Source organism: Falco peregrinus, chromosome 1, assembly GCF_023634155.1.
Source record: "Falco peregrinus isolate bFalPer1 chromosome 1, bFalPer1.pri, whole genome shotgun sequence".
NCBI lineage: Eukaryota > Metazoa > Chordata > Aves > Falconiformes > Falconidae > Falco > Falco peregrinus.
Genome location: NC_073721.1, coordinates 108,262,127 through 108,279,104, shown reverse-complemented (window position 1 = coordinate 108,279,104; position 16,978 = coordinate 108,262,127). Strand labels below are relative to the sequence as shown.

Genomic DNA, 16,978 nt, shown 5'->3' with positions numbered 1-16,978 from the left:
CTGAAACCACTTATTTGCCAGACTGGCATTAAGTGCAGGAAACTGGTCAATTAAGAGCAGCATTCATGTTAAACCTGCTCTTAAATTAACCTTTATTGTGAAAAGACTGTATGGCACTGACATAACACTGTACTTTTAAAAGGCATGTATACTAAATTGGTGCATCTATTTCTGTATCAAAAACCTACTTTTTGCATCTGGTAATTGCACGTGTTCACTTTGAATTAACTGAAAACATCTGCAAATGCAACAACTTGTAGTATTAGGTTTTGGAGCTGTTTTTATTGACTAGAAACATAAAAGTCTTAGAAGTCATGGGAAGAATACAGGTTGAATAGAAATTTGCAGCAACAATTAGCTCATCAGGACACCTGATACTCTGAAAGAGATGTTGATGCATAGCTCGAGATACTATTTAGTAAAATAAGATACATGTAAGACTTCGAATGTTTTTCTCATGGTTTTAAAAAAAAACCACTTTTTAACAGCCATTTAGAAAAGGATGGCTTTTAAAAACTAACTAAAAACCTGTCTCCTCATTGCAAAAAGGTAATTACTTAATATTGAAAATGTGCATGGTTTTGCTCTACTAGCTTTTTTAAAGGCTTGATACCATTCACATCTGTTAGTGTAGGATGGCTTGCAGTTGCTTATATACCATGTGCCTTCTCTGTACTGAATGCTTTCAGTGTTTTGTAAAAGACTTGTTTTGCATAGAAATCTCACTATAGAATACCAAATGCAGTTTCAAGACCAGATTAGAGGGAGGAAAAACCCATGCATTCCAGAAAAACAGCCAAACATAAGTAAGCAGCTTGATATTTTTATTTATCAACGCATTACTCAAAACAGTAAAGGAACTAAAGCTATGTTGAAAGCAAATGAGCAGTTTTAAATCTGTCTGGCCTTTGCATCCCTTGCAGTTAGGGTAGCTGCAGTAATAAAGTATGCAAAATACATTCTTACAGTAGTTTCTGTCACCATATGCGCCACACAGCTGTAGTTGATGATTAATGAGGAAAAGGATACAGCAAGTCCAAGGTTTTTATATTGTGACATCACCCAATTAACAATACACTGTTTAAAAGTAAAATTACAAAAATAGAGCTCAACTGTCTGCAAACTTGAAGGAAAAAATTGCACTTCAAATCATTTATTGAAAAAGATTCCAGCTCATTAATCACCAATAGCATGTAACTTGTACAAAAATCAATTTTAATTACATTGTTGTATTAACAGGCATTTCTGAACTGGTAAGGCTTTCAGGAAAATGGATCCAAAACCACCTGCTGAAGTGTTCAGTGTTGCTTCCTCCTAAATGAACAGCCTGCAAAGAAATCACATATAGATATAGTCCTTAACATTTTAAGGCTGCCTTGGAAAATTGCCTGCTGAACGTAAGTAGGAGAACTGATGCAATAAATACAAATTTCATGTACCACAAGAGGTAAAGATGTAGCACTTCCGAGTCTTCTCCAACTTAGCCTTATTTGAAGATAAATCAGGACAGCCGTGCTGTTCTGGTAAGTTGTACTATTTCTTTTCTTCCAGATGCCTTTGAAAATGTCCGTCTACTGTAACACCCCTTAGTGATACAAACCCCAAACTGAAACAGATCCTAGGAGTGTTGATACTTTTTTCAACTCCTGAACAGCTTTACTTCAGGTATTCCATCCTCATATATACTACATCCATACAGTAGAACATGGTCTAAACGCTCCTATATGTAATTTACATATCTATTTACCTTTTATCCTTTAAACAAGACATGAATAAAATCTGGATTTGTTTTTTAATATTTTTTTAAACCCTAAAGTGTTTCCAGTGTTTTTCACATACCCCAGACTTTAGTTTGCATTTCAAGATACTGGTGCTATACCAGTTACCTATATGTAATTATCAGTGCTTATTGGTCCTCTTACACAAACCGAATTTTGATTTAGTAACATGGGCCGGGGAACTGCCTTATGGTACTAGTGTTTAATAACAAACAGGCAAGCCACCACTGAGTAGTAGTGGCACAGAATCACTCTAGCCTGGCAAAAGTACTCGTAACTCCTTTCATGGTGCTTTCTAATGCTCTAAACTTAGCTCAGAACATTAGAGAGAGGCAAAGGAAACCACAAAGTGAAGCACCTAAAATCACGTGTGTTTGAATGCCATTTCGATGCCATGGAGCTGCTTAGCTGCCTGGTGTATCCATTTAGCCATTTAAAAATGAGAATCTGAAATAAAACTTGCAGTTCGGGGCCCACTAACAATGTTTTTACTAGCCAACTCTAAGCAATTTACAAAATAATCATTCCAATTATCAGTTTTCAAAATCAAGGCTAAAGTGTCTGCAGTCTATACAGACATAAATGCATTATTCAGGCTGCTGAACGCTGCCCCTTACCTTCTGTGAGCCTGGCTTTGCCCCCCGTAGGCTGACACAGGACAGTTGAGCACCCTACACACAGAACTACTGTCTGAGCGTGGCTGAATACAGTGGTGATCTTGTAGCAACCTGCAAAACAGCATTATTTAACTTTCCATTGAGTATTTTTAGCATTTTTTTAATTGTATGTGTAATTGAATCAGATACTCTAAATACACTTGTCCAAAAATGGATCTGTTGCATTACACAAGCGTACCAAGTAAAACAAAGCGAAACATTGTTATTGTGGCATGAAGTACTTGCTTTTACTAACATGCATACGAAGGCAAGTTAGCTGAAACTGTTAGGACTTCCCAGATGAAAACCAACATGCCTTGAGGGCTGAGAAGCCCTGATTTGCCTGCAGTATGTCTCCTGCAGAAAAAGTCAAGGAGTTCCAGACTAGCCTTTCTCTGCTGAACGGAAGAACGCATCTAGCCAGAGAAATATTTTAACTTGTAACACTGGAACGTTGCTGTTGACAAAGTCTGGCAGCTGTGAATGTAAACACTGCTGTTCAAATCTGTTTGCTTGTCGTTTAATAATTGGTAGACGTAAGGAGCGTGCCTGGTGGCATTGTACAAAGCTAACGTCTTATTTAAACAAGGAGACTTGCACAGAATAACTTTGCTAATTCCAGATGCCAGAAGAGGCATCAGCAACATTTTTTCTACAGCTTCTAAATTCTATGACTTAAAAGAATGAAATCACTCTCGTACATGGCTTAGACAAAGGGGTTTTCACTGCCTTCATTCTTTTCCCTGAGAAGTATTTTCAAATAGCCAAGAGGAATTTGGGGGAGAGAGAAAACTTGCAAAGGATTTAATCTAGGTGTGGATATAGAAAACAGACAAATAGATAAAGGTGAGCATAGACTCCTTTTTCAGGATGTGTGGACCAGAAAGGTAAGACGGAATACACGCCATGAGGAAGGTCCTCAGAAAGGTCTCCGATAAGAAGGCTGTTTGGTAGAGAGAACTCCTGTTAGAACAACAGATTTCTGCTTTGCCTAAATCACAGATAGTAACTACACAAATATTTGTTTGCAAAAAACTACCAGCAGCTAAAATCTAACCATAGGAAACGTGTTCCCTCCGGTGAATATGAGCTTCCAGACTGATGAAGTTTTACCTTTGTGGATCTGGCAGGGAAAGGAACCCAATCCATTTCCGTAACCGGGCAGCAACTTCCAGCAACACTGAGGGATGCATGAGGCCCTCTGTTTCGGTGCTTCGTGCTTAGGACTCATTATCGAAGCTCTCCTGCTTTGCTCTATATATCCCTTAAACTCCATAACCAATCAATGCAACAATAATGAAGATAACCAATGACCTGTGGGCCCCTGTTGACATTAATTGTATCATAGTATAGGCATGCATGTACGCTGGTTTGAAGACAGTTAAAAAAAAGAAAGTAAAAATCAGTGCCTTGGCTGTTGACCACGTATTTTTTAAAAGTAACCACGCTTTGCTTTCGAACAGTTTTAGTGAATTTACCTCCCTTTTAGATGGAAAACAAAGTCCTAGAGTTTCTTAAAAATCGAAGCTGCTAAGAAATAATAAGAAAACCTGAACACTGCAACAATTCCTTGCTTCTAGTCAGGGTGATTGCTCTTGTGTGCCCATGCGTGTTCCCCTGCTGTGATGCTGTCCTGCAGCAGTTTCTGGGAAATCAGGTACCACAGATGACAGCTCCTGTGCCTTGACACAGCGTGGCTGTGCTGGTCAAAGCAGCCGGTCAGTGCTAGAGCATGTTCCTGCATTCGTGCTAGAAAAATCCCGTGTTGCAGTTTACGAGAGAAGTTGGTTATACAGAGGTTTCTGAGCCAAAGTAATGAAACTCTGTGAAACGCGGACACGGGCACCACCTTAATGCAACCCCGGTGCATTCGATGCAGGTGTCAGCTTGACTTCTTGTCAGCAGTGTGTGCAGGTAGCAGCCGGGGTGTGTGTGTGTATGTTGCTTCCGATTGAACCTGTGTATGTCCTTGTGAAAGGTTTTTTCTGGGCGCTTTTCCTGAATCGGTTTCCAAAAGGAGGGAAACAGTGTTGTCTTCCATGTGAGACGTGCCATGGATGCTCTACAGCATCAGCGGCATCTCCCTCCTCGCACAGGCCAGGCTGGGGGAGGGGGGGGTCCCTATTTCCCAGGATTTCGTAAAGGCGGGGGAGGGGGGTGGGAAAAAATCTCATGCCAGACCTCCAGAACAGAAAATAAAAAGCCAATTGTTTAGATTAACTTTTGGAAAAGGTTGAAAACACTTTGTTAACAAAAAATAAATTAAAAAATCAGAGCTTTGATGAGGGTAACGCATACCGATGGGGTGACCCGCCGGCGGGATGGACACGCGCCGGTACCTACCCGGACATTTCACATCCATGAAGTAGGAGTTCGGGCTCTGCACCAGGCGCTTCTTCTTGTGCTTCTTCCTCTCGTCCTCCAAGGAGGGGTGCGCCAGGTCCGTGGCCAGCTGCGGGGGCAAGAGGCGCAACGCAACGCGTGTGAGGCGGCTGCTGCCGCCGCTGCTGCTGCCGCCGCCGCTGCTCCCCTCCCCCGCTCCCCTCCCCCGCCCCGCGGGGGCCGATGGCAGGTGCCTGCCGGCAGCGAGCCCCGATACCGCGCCGAGCGGCCCGGCCGCCGCTGGTAAACAACTCACCGGCATGGCCGCCTCCGCGCTGCGCCGCGCCGCCCCGCCCCGCCGCGCGCTGCACTGCCCGCCCCGCCCCGCCCCGCACTGCACTACACTGCCCGCCCCGCCCCGCCCGCGCTGCACTGCCCCGCCCCGCCCCGCCCCGCCCTGCACTGCACTGCACTGCCCGCCCCGCCCCGCTCCGCCCCGCGCTGCCCCGCCCCGCCCCACCGGGGCTGCACCGCCTGCCGGGCCACGGGCCGCCCGTGGGCGCTGGGAGCTGGGCGGCCGCAGGGGCGTCGCGCCCGGCTCGGGCACGGACCGGCGCCGGTGGGGTGAAGGGGCCGGGATCCGCCCCGCGGCCGCTGCGGGCGGCGCCGGTGCCGGCAGGGCCGCAGCCCTTCCCCAAGCGCTGCCGCTTGCCCGCGCCGCGGCGCCGGGCGGGCCGCCCCGGGGAACCGGTGGGGGCTGCGGGTCCCGCCCGTGCCAATGTCGCCGGGCTGGGGGCTGGGCTCGTGCGCGTCCCGCGCCCACCGCGGCGGGAGGGGTTAGTCACCGCCCCGCGAGCCGGGCGGGGCAGCGCGAGCAGTGGCGGGAGTGGGACAAACACCTCTCATCAAACACCTCCCGCTCTGCTTGAGCGACGGGGTGCGCGGGTCGCTCCGTAATTAAAACTGTCACAAGCGCAGCCCCTGCGGGTCCCTGTTGTCACGTAGCCGGGCCCGGGGCGCGGGGCGGTGTGATGCGCCGGGAGGCCACCAGGGGGCACGGCAGCCCGTGGGAACCGCGGTGTGTGGTGTCCCCGGTGTGCGGTGTCCCGGCCTGCGGCGTGTCCCCCGTGTGCAGCGTGTCCCGGTGTGCGGCGTGTCCCGGGTGTGTGCTGACCCGGCCTGCGACATGTCCCCCTGTGCAGCGTGTCCCTGCGTGTAGCATGTCCCCGCGTGTCATGTCCCTGCATGCGGTGTGTCCCCACGTGCGGCATGTCCCCCTGTGTGCAGCGTGTCCCAGCATGCAGCGTGTCCCGGCATGTGGCGTGTCCCCCCATGCAGTGTGTCCCCCTGCATGTGGCATGTCCCCAGCGTGTGGTGTCCTGGCCTGAGGCATGTCCCCGCATGTGGCGTGTCCCCAAGTGCAGCGTGTCCCCACGTGCGGTGTGTGTCCCGGCGTGCAGCGTGTCCCTGCATGCAGCATGTTCCCGGTGTGCAGTGTCCCAGCCTGCAGCGTGTCCCCCCCCCCGTGTGCAGCATGTCCCCACGTGCAGCATGCCCCGGTGTGCGGCGTGTCCCAGGTGTGTGGTGAACTGGCCTGCAACATGTCCCTGTGTGCAGCGTGTCCCCACGTGCAGCGTGTCCCAGTGTGCATTATGTCCCCACGTGTGGTGTGTCCCTGCGTACGGTGTGACCTAGTGTGTGGTGTGTCCCTACATGCGGCATGTCCCCCTGCGTGCAGCGTGTCCCAGCATCCAGCGTGTCCCAGCGTGTGGCGTGTCCCCTCACGTGTGGCATGTCTCCACATGGGGCGTGTCCCCGGTGCGTGGTGACCCAGCATGCAGTGTGTCCCCATGTACAGTGTGTCCCAGTGTGCAGGGTGTCCTCACATGTGGCGTGTCCCCACATGTGGCGTGTCCCCACATGCGGTGTGTCCCAGGGTGCGGCATGTCCCCACGTGTGGCATGTCCCCGTGTGTGCAGCGTGTCCCAGCATCCAGAGTGTCCTGGTGTGTGGGGTGTCCCCCTGTGTGCGGCGTGTCCCCCCCGTGCAGCATGTCCCTGCATGCAGTGTGTCCTGGCGTGCGGTGTGTCCCCCCGTGTATGGCAAGTCCCCAGATGTGGTGTGCCCCCAGAGTGTGGTGTTCTGGCCTGAGGCGTGTCCCCACATGCAGTGTGTCCCCACGTGTGGCATGTCCCCACGTGCAGCATGTCCCCACATGTGGCATGTCCCAGTGTGTGGTGTGTCCCTGGTGTGTGGTGACCTGGCCTGCAGTGTGTCCCCACGTGCAGTGTGTCCCAGTGTGCCGTGTGTCCCCTCATGTGGTGTGTCCTGGTATGCAGCATGTTCCTGCATGTGGCGTGTCCCTGCATGCGGTGTGTCCCAGTGTGTGGCGTGTCCCCATGTGCAGCATGTCCCCCTGTGTTCAGCGTGTCCCAGCATCCAGCGTGTCCTGGCATGTGGAGTGTCCCTGTGTGTGGCATGTCCCCAGTGTGTGGTGTCCCAGCCTGTGGCATGTGCCCACATGTGGCGTGTCGCTGTGTGTCCTGCCTGACGCACACCAATGCCCCGAGCAAACTCTCTGTCGGGTTTGCCGTGAGCACACTGGGGCTGTGAGCCCCGCAGCGGCGCATCTGCCGACAGCGGCACCCTCGGCACCGGGGTGGCCCCGGGGCAGGGACTCCACACAGCTCCCACCCGATCCCTGCGTTATCCTGCGGGAATGGGCCCGCGCTCTGCAAGGCTCCGTGCCGTTACACCGGGTTCCCTCTTCTTGCCTTAACAACGTCATCCCGTAACACCGTAACGCTCTGTTAGCGTTCGTTCCTGATGCGCTGGGTGGTGCTGACCCGCAGAGGCATTCTGGAAGCATTTCTTCTGTGTCACTGGAAGCGTTTCTCCTTGTGTCACAGGGAGTTTAACGTGGACGACCCTGACCCACATTTCCCCTGCCTGCGGCCCGTGGCGCTGGGGACACAGGCCATCAGCAGCACAGGCAGCCCGAGCCTCAGCTGCTCCTATGGCCTTTCAGCCTTCTTCAACGGCATGTTGCTTACCTGCGAGCAGATGGGAAAGGGGAGAAACTGTGAAGCCTGTTGGTTAACAGTCTGAAGGAGAATCGTGCCTGTCTTTAAGAAAATACCTTCACAATGTACAAATCACCACCGGCAAACCCCCAGGACTCCCGAAGTGCTGCCCTCCTTCACCGCTTCCCCCTGGCCTTCCCTGCCTCAATGTCTCCCCTGCGAGGAGCCTGGGGTGCTTGAGGAAGACTTTACAGTCACAATTCATGTGAAAAATCGGTTCCTGTGGAAGGAGGGGCAGACAGGGTGATCTGAAAACAGGGTGTGTTTTGGACACATCCCTCTGGTTCTCTATTTTGGTTTTACTTGGAGGTTCATTTCCTTTTCATAACTCCTTTAGTCCAGCGACCTGCTGAGCGACTCAGTTCTCACGCATTACCTTCAGTCTCACAACCGAAGCGTTTTTGGAAGCATACTCCTTAGAAAACAGAAACGCAGCACTGAGTCTACGTGGCGAGTTAACAGGGAGAGAAACGCAGTCGGTACCACCGTGGCCTACAGAGACCGAGAGATTCGGGTCCGAGGGAAGGACTTCCCCTTCCCAGCCTTCTCCCAGCAAACGGGCTTCGGTCTCATTTCAGAGAAAGGAACAGGAAACATTATCTATCTGCCAGAAGGATGACAGAACCTTTCCAAAAGCTCAGCCCAAGGTGTTTAAAACCAACGTAGTGACTGTTGGGTTTTTTCTGCGTGGCAAGTGGCAGCCTCTTGCCGTTTCTGTCCCCGGTGGCAGGCCCTGCGGTGGGTGGTCTCCTGCTGGGCTGGGACAGCCAGCGAGCCTCCCCTGTGACCAGGGAGGTGGCGGCAGGGCACCCTGACACCCGGTGCCCCCCGTCCTGCTCCATCAGTGCCTCTCTGCAGCCGAGTCTGGGTGCGTCCTTATGATTTGCTATCTGATGTTGCCGAGAATACAGGCTTTTGCAGGGGGGGTTGCTATAAAACCTTGTTCTAACTGACGGTGGTCACTGCAGAAGTGAGTGTTGGCTGGTTTTCAGAAAACAATTTCACCCTAATAATGGTTTGTCCGGCGTGCCAGGACATGGCTGGGTGTCTGCAGCACTGCAGTAAAGCTGTCTGGCTTTCCGCACACCACCGGCTCCAAGCTGCACTCAGAATTAGTAGGTTCACTTCCAGCGGTATGTTTGACCTGGAGTGCAGTCTGCCTGGGGTTTTACCTGTACTGGAGAATTAAGTATTACAGTTGTAATTGATTATAAATTAATGGCGTAAACCATGGCATGCAGTCATTTGGTTTAAATATGCTTACGCAGATATTTTAGGTTAGCCCAGGAACTTGAAGAAGGTCCACTTTTACCGCTAGTGTAATAGCAAACTTGGAAATTAACGGCACTTACAGATAAGGCTTTTACAGTGCTTTTCCTTTCTGGAATTGAACTGTTACATACTTAAGTCTCTTCCCCGCCACCCCACCCACCCCACCCCACCCCCCGCCCAATACTGTCTTGATTTAACCACTTCTACATAAAGTTCTGCAATATATACAAATGCATACATTGAGATCACTGAAGGACTGTTCTTTGTAAAGACCAAAAAAAAAAAAAAATCAAACCTATGCATTCATCTTCTTAAAACCAGGCCCTAAAACCAGAACATATCGGCGTATTGAATGCAGCAGAACGAGCATAGAAGTATCTACCTGCAGTGAAAGACATATTGACTGGAACTAGGGAGTAAGTGACATTTTTTTTTAGAGGAGCGTCACATGATGGTCATCAAACAGCAATAAATTGCAGGGGCATTTGCCAAAACCAGAGTTGCTAAAGATATGCGTCAAAAATATTATCATATTAGCTAGCAGAGTCCAAAAGCTAAGGAGCAAAGCTCACGTTAATAATTTGTGGTTAGGTGGCATTCAGGGCAAGACTGCCTCATTAGATTATCTTTTGTAGGGCTTGGACCTGTGGATTCCAATTAGTGCCAAAATAACAGGATCCTGGTTCTATCGATATGTTTTAAATGCAATCTTTTTTCTGAAACCTTGTACTTAATTTGATATGTAGAATTTCCTACAAGTTCACATGCATTGAACAGAAGAGTTTGATTGAAGATAGAATTTCACACAGTTCTCTTTTCACTTAACCAGTCTCACCTTTGAACTGAGTGGGGAAAGGGATTTTTGAAAGCTGAAGTAATGGTGTCTATCATTTGAGAAAGTGAAAATGAGAGTGGGAATGAAGTAGCAATGTAATCTGTTTTTTTTTTGTAAAAATGTAGGTGTTGGTAAACTAATCACAAGGGTTTTTAATGTGTCTGTAAAGATTGTTGAACTTATTGCGTGTGAATAGAGGGAGTGATTGCATTTTGCTATTCCTATTTAGTGCCTTTCTTAAATGAAGTGCTTTGTTGGATGTACATTACATACACCTCGGTGACTAACGGAATCCTGACATGTCTTGGTTGGGACAGCATCCGTGTACTGGATGACCTTCAGCTGTAGTATTCAGGCAGAACTGTTAGGGCAGTCACTCAGGGGTTGTAAACAGTTTTATGGTTTTTTGAAATGTACAAATGGGCATCACTCTGTTATGGTGCTACCTGCCTTTCTATAGTGACGCAAGGTAAACCGTAATGTCAAACATCTTCTATTTCCTACACATTCAGTGTTTCCCCTCAGTGGTTCTCCCGTGTCAGAAAAAAATGAAACGTTTAATTGCAGTTGATCTATTTGACTGCAATGCAATACAAAACAAATGCTGCCTTTTCCAATACAGTGCAATAACAAAGACTGGGCTTCAAAGTATCTTCATGGAATAGGTGTCACAGTGGCTTCGTTATTGAGCCTCAGCAGCCTCGGCAGTACTCCTCAAGGTTTTACTAACAGATTGCAAGGTATACAATTGTACAAGTGCAGGTTTTCCACATTCTAGAAAATCAAAAATATGTAACTTTTAATTTTTATATCTTGTTTTTAAAGTTCATAGTGAAGTAAACATCTGTCCCTTGGATCTGGCAAACTGGTGCTTTTCCAAATCAGAACAGAACGCAGTATTGCAAAGCACCAGTGTAATTGAAGAGGGAAGTAATTTGCATTATTTTTCTGTAAAACTACTCTTGAGTAACAGATGGCAATCGCAAACATATTGCTCCAGGGACATATGGAAGTCTATTTGTTCCATAAAACTCAAGAGTGAATATTAACCCCCGAATTACTCTCGTCAGTGCTGAAATACGATTGTGTAGTAATCTTCAGTATGGCCATGATTACAGTACATGGCAACTCCCACCTCTGAAAATACAGATACAGGGAAATGTTTCAGAGATTAGTTTTTCATTTGCAATTTTCTATAATCTGATTATTCATGCTAGTCTGAAATCATTAAACAATTTGGTTTGACTGCTTCAGTGCCAGGTTGCCATTATCTTTTACAAACTTAAATCTCCTAATTAGTGACTGTAACAACCCATCTTAACATCTAAACAGCCCAACTGCTAATTCTGTAGTACAAAAGTGAACCAAGCAGCCACATTTCCAGATTCCAACCTGAACTGGGCAGAGGTCTCCAGGTGTGTAAAAAAAAAATACATTGGCAATTCCCCCCTTCTTGTTTTGCTGCCTTTACTGTGCTTTGCCAGATGATGGATACCCTGGTCTCCCAGAGGTCTCAGTCAAACAAACAATTAAATTTTTACTTTAATCACAACACAGCACCTATGATATAAAACTAGATTTTGGTACAATTAGCTAGCAGTTAGATAAGCACTCATGGTGAGCTCTTACAAATTCACCTTGTACAGAGATTTACATCAGACCTGGCATCGGCTTATTGATGGTTTGTTACATATTGGCCAGGAGCACCACCAAACTGAGACCCTTAATGAGGAAGATTTGGAATCTTTGGAAATTAACTAGGAGCAACACAGCTTTTGGTTTTTCCTGGTTTATAACGGCCGAAGGTGTTTGTTTGCCGTGATCCCTCAGGATACTTTGCACAAATACAGCAGTAGCCAGGCTAGTTTAGCCCCATTTCACCCCGTCAAAGTGTAGGTTAATGTCATGGAGTGGATTTTTGGTGTGCTTAGAGTACGGAGGCTAACCACATGTGGCAGAGCTTTAGTATTCAAAGTTAATTTTGTTTGATTCCGTATAGAACTCGGTGTGTCTATTTGCCAAATTAACAGCAAATAAACCCCAAGAAAGGACCTGTTACAGTTTTGGGCTGCGCTATAACCAAGGGATTTGGCTGCAGGTGGGAGACACCAGCCGGTCTCCCTGGGCTGCTGCTGGGGGGTCAAATCATGTTTGCACCCCTGATCCTGCTCAGAGGGTGCTTGGACCCCTGGGGCTATGGCGGGGCCCCCGAGGCTGCAGGGCGCAGGTGATGGGCAGGAGGGGGCCTGGCCGTGGGTGCCGCAGGGCTGTCCCTGTCTCTGTCCCCGCACCGGCCCCGGAGGGCTGGGGAAGGGAGGTGGCGGTTCAGCCCTGCAGGATGGCAGTCCCTTGGTCCCTTCGGGAATGGCTGGCGGGAAACGGCTGTTTTCCTTTGTTTTCCGAAGAGGTGGGCGAGAACTGCTGGAGTGATTTACAGAGATTTCTGTTTTTAGCTTGTCTAAAGGCTACAGTTTTGAAAGTAAATTAAAGCAATAACTCTTCACTGTCACCGCGGAGCGTTTCAGTAATGCTGTTTATTTTTATAGCGCCTCATGACACCCCATGGGGAACACGGAGTAACGGAGCCGTACGGAGGCGGCCGCGCCAGGAGGCCATTGTCATCATCAGCGGGAGGGGACAGGGGCGCTGGCGGCAGCGCTGTGCGGCGGCCACGTGTCGCTCTGCAGCACCCATGGCTTTAGCGCCGCTCTCGACGGCGTGGAAGTCATTCCTCTGGTGGGCACAGGTCTGTCCCTCGCTCACCAGGCCCACACGTGAGGCCACACGCGGTCACGTTCCACCTGTGCCTGCTGGTGACCCGCAGCCTCCCGGCGTTGCTCGCGCTGGTAAAGACGCCCGCGGCCGTTTACACATGGAGCTGCATCCCGCAGCACCCTGGACCCAGCGCCGCGCAGGACGAGGCCATGCGGCTGCTGGGGGACAGTGGCTGCCGCCCGAGGGGGTCAGTGTCCCCCCCGCCGTGTCCCGGCCCCGCGGCCCCTGGAGCGCCGGGGACGTGCGGGGTCAGGCCCCGCGGCCCCTGCGGGTTTCAGGGCCGCGCCGCAACGGTCGCATCTGCGGCCGCACGGAGGGGAGGGGGCGGGCAGGCGCGGGGCGGCGGGGCTGCCCGTGCGGGGCTGGCGGGGCTGCCCGACCTGTGCGGGGCTCCCGGGGCCGGCTGGCAGTGCGGAGCTCCCAGCACCGCTCTCCCGGGGTGGGCTGCCCGTGCGGGGCTCCCGGGGCGGGCTGGCAGTGGGGGCTCCCGGGGCCGCTCTCCCAGTGCGGGGCTGGCAGTGCGGGCTCCCGGCCGCCTACAGCTCCCGTCGGGCCGCGGGGCGGAGCGCGCCGGCTGCCGTGCGTGGGCGCTGGGCGGGGCCTGCCCGCCCCCCCGGCCGCCCCCCCTGCTGCGGCGGCGAGCCCCAGGCCGAGGGAAGATGGCGAAGACCTACGACTATCTGTTCAAGCTGCTGCTGATCGGGGACTCGGGTGTGGGCAAGACCTGCCTGCTCTTCCGCTTCAGCGAGGACGCCTTCAACACCACCTTCATCTCCACGATCGGTGAGGCGCCGCGGCGGCCGCCGCCCTGCGGCCCGGGGGGTTCCTGGCCGGGGCCCTCCGGCCGGGCCGGGGCCGCGCCTGGCGGCAGCGGGCGGGAGCCCTGCCGGCGCCCAGCCGCCGTTGCGCGGGCCCCGCGGGGAGCGGCCGCCCCGCTCCTGGTGTCGGCGGCGGGGCCCGGTGCGGGCAGGCCGCGCGGGGAAGGGTTCGCCCCGCGGCGGCGGGGCCGGGCGGCGGCAGCGGGGCCGGCGGGGCGCGGCCGGGAGCGGCCCGCGGCGGTCGGGGCCGGGGCCGGGGCCGCGGCGGTGCGCGGCCCTCCCGCTGTCTCGCCGGCCCCTCCGTGTGCGGGGCCGGGAGCGGGCCGGGCCGCTGGATGGAGAACGGCGGCTCCCGCGGGGCTGCGCGGCGGCGGTGCCCGGCGGCCCCGGGCTGTAGCTCTGCGGGTGGCCGCTCGCCCCGGCGCCTGTGCTCGTGGCCGGGGGGCTGGCCCGGCCCTCCCGGGCAGCGGCTTCTTCGCCCCGGGGCGGAGGGGCCGCCCGGCAGCACTCGGGCCCGGCGACACCGGGGAGGCGGCCGGGGCGTCCCGCGGCTCCGCCAGCCGCTCCGGGGGGCCGGGGGTGTCGCGCACCCCAGCGCGCCTTCGCCTGCGGCGCTGTCAGAAACGCCGCCTTGGAGCGGCGGTGCGGGGCGCGGTGCTGGGCACAGGGTTTGGTGCTGGGCTCGGTGCTGGGCGCTGTGCTGGGCTCCGCGGGGGCCTCATTTCCCAGATCTGCATTCCCAGTTCTGCACTGGGACGTGCCGGACTGGGAGGCCAGCCAGCCGGGGCTGGGGTGGGGTGGGGTGGCCCTCAGCGGTGCTGCTTGGAGAGGGGACAGCAGTAAGGCTGGCTTGGAAGGGCAGTGCCAAGGGAGTGAGCGGAGCCTTCTCTGGAAGGGGCCGGGTGTGAGGGTGTGGTGGGCGAGGTGTGACCCGGCCGCCCTGCTGTGCTGGGCGCGGGCGGGAATTGCGGGTTTGTCCAGGTGGCTGCGGCCCGGGGGACTCGCGCTGTGGGAGTGGGATCACTGCAGCTCAGAACTGCCTTCCCGAAGTCTGAACCGGCGCGTTCCTTTCCCCCTGCAACCCCCTTCAGAGATGCTGTATCAGTAACACTGGCTCATCGAGGCCTGAGCAGCATTTTACCTAAAAAGGTCGATTTTGCTGCATCTCTGGTAAAGGCTTCATAAACATTAATAATTTCTGTATAGTTTTTTTAAAAAAACCCAACCACAGAAACCCACCCTACGTTGGGACCATGCCAAATATAAAATACTTCTTTATGCTCCTAGAAAGATAGCTAACGTCAATGGGTGCGCCCGTCTTCCAGCCATTTTCTTGATGTTTCTTGAACTGCTTAGCCCCTTGGTACTTCTTTTACTCAGTCACTTTGAAGGCTGGGGGATTATGGATGTGGTGCTGTTTTTTCTTACCTTATTCAGCAAATGTTGCATTTGCTCTCACTCCTTTCCTTTATACTTGCTTTCACAAGGGTCTTGTTTTCAACGCTCTTCAGCTTGAAGAACCTTACTACTAATAACTGAGGCATAATTCTGGTTTTATAGGTTGTATTCATGATTGCACAGTTATGTTTCCCTCCTTGTAATTTTTTCCGTCCAGTCCTTTTTATTTTTTTTTTTTTGCAAAGGACCTACAAGCAGGAAAGTTGACAATGCAGGGAAAAGTGAAACTGTTCAAAAAGTGCTGATGTATGCTTAAATAAAAAGGCTTGGGCTTTGGTGTTGTTTTTCTTTTTTTTTTTTTCAGGCTTCCTCATGGATTGCTTGTATTACTTCTAGGTCAATCACGTAGATTGAATCTGTTTGTTCTTGATGCACTCGCTTTATGAGTGCGTGGTGGTCAGTTTTACAATCATAACTAATACATCTAATGAGCTTAGGAGCATTCCACTCTTAACAGTTCTGACTTTTTTTTTTTTTTTTTTGCTTGACTGATAAAGCATAGCCAGCCACGGTGTGGAGGGAGCCGCAGGGATGCAGTGCTTTTCCCAAACAGGCCCTCCTGCTTGTTGAAGTTTTAAGGTCTCCAGATTAGCATCCCTAACCAAACACACTGAACCTTCCTGAAGTATAAGCTGCCAGGCTGGTTTGTTTGTATGTTCTCCAAAAAGTGGGATCTGCAATGTGATGGTACTTACTGTTACAGTGTCTGTCAGTTCACAAAGATTTTAATTAGTGCACGCGATATTATGTGCCCATAGTGATGCCCTAGTTCTCCTCTGGTCCGTCTCTCTCCTAACGAGATTGGAGTTGGTTTAGCTTGAAGTCTGAGAAGGCATGTGCTTGAGGTGTGTGAATGTCAAATGTTATTGTTTAATCTTACATATGTAAATGTTATTTGTGAATGAGGGGAGTCATTTAGAGGTTTTTCTTAACTATATGAGGTTAAACTTTAAACTGTTTTAACTTTTTTTTCTTAGAGTCTACATCCAGAAATTAAAGCAAACTTCATTGCTGTGATGAAAGGGCCCACATGCTGTCTAAGCACCAGATACCTTTCTTATAATTCCCTATTTCTGTTGTTTAGTAGTTTAACCGGGGTTAAACCATGACACTTCAGTTACTAGAGTGATGGACACACTTTCCAAAAGGAAAAAAAAAGGAAGTAGGGGGAGGATGTGGAAATACTGCTTTACTATAAAATATTTGTTTTACTTGGCCTCAATGTTCGTATCATAGAAACGAGTCAATAACGAATTGTAGTTACTTGGTCATCTTGCACGGCATGCTTCTGCCATGCTTTGCAGATACCCTTCTCTTTTGCTGTTATGCAAAATGCTCCTGTGATGCTACTGCCTTGTGGATTGCTCCAAGGTCTGTGAACGGTCCCTTCCTGTTTCTCCTGGAGGCTTTGGTCACGCTGCGGTGACGGCTGTACCGATTCAAACAGTAAGTTCTTCCAGTCAGGTGTCCTGTGGCCAGGGGTTGCATAGAAAGCAGGATAAAAGTGCAGTGCACGTATATGTATAACTTACCAGACTTTTAAAGTTCTTTTTTGGGCGGTTCTTCGTGCTAGAGTCTCTGTGTCTGTGTCTTGGCTGCCTGACGTAGTCATACCTCCAGCAGAGCCTGCTGTCCATTGCGAGAGGTGAGCCAGCAGCCTTTCTGCCGGGTGGTCCTCTTGGCCGCTCCAAGCGATGCGTTCCCGGTCCGTGCCGTCACAGACTGCCTTCCCAGCTTTAGGCAAGGCAGGCCTTGGCCTTCTGCACCGTCTGGTGTTTCATGGGGGGCTCTTTAGCTCCGTTTGGAAAATCACTGGAAGGGCTCACAAGTCGTAATGCTGCTGTGGGCCCCGATGAGGATCAGCTTTTCACTGTTAGCACGGGATAAAACTTTTTTTTACAATGGGAGTGGATTATGTAAAGTTATGTTGTTTAGTTTGCTTCCTGAGTTGGAACTTCTGCTTTTGCACAGTTCTATATGG

The 16,978-nt window shown here is 51.4% G+C and overlaps 2 protein-coding genes across 6 annotated transcripts in view; one reads left to right on the top strand and one right to left on the bottom strand.

Annotated features, from left to right (window-relative positions):
• Positions 1 to 807: 807 nt before the first annotated feature.
• On the bottom strand, positions 808 to 5,151 carry RPS27L (ribosomal protein S27 like). The gene is made up of 4 exons (XM_055806618.1): positions 5,073 to 5,151; positions 4,778 to 4,886; positions 2,396 to 2,506; positions 808 to 1,327 (listed from the first exon to the last, which is right to left on the bottom strand). Exons 1-4 carry the CDS (start codon positions 5,076 to 5,078, stop codon positions 1,299 to 1,301), a joined length of 255 nt encoding a protein of 84 aa, XP_055662593.1. The 5' UTR covers positions 5,079 to 5,151; the 3' UTR covers positions 808 to 1,298.
• Positions 5,152 to 13,330: 8,179 nt separating this feature from the next.
• Positions 13,331 to 16,978, top strand: part of RAB8B (RAB8B, member RAS oncogene family) — a 31,313-nt gene continuing 27,665 nt past the window's right edge. For 2 of the 5 annotated variants that reach the window (XM_055806574.1, XM_055806580.1), the window contains exon 1: positions 13,331 to 13,504. In XM_055806574.1, coding sequence (XP_055662549.1) covers positions 13,381 to 13,504 — 124 coding nt within the window. In that variant the 5' untranslated portion in view covers positions 13,331 to 13,380. The remainder of the gene's footprint in view (positions 13,505 to 16,978) is intronic. The other 3 variants (XR_008747538.1, XM_055806562.1, XM_055806571.1) reach the window with 2 other exon arrangements.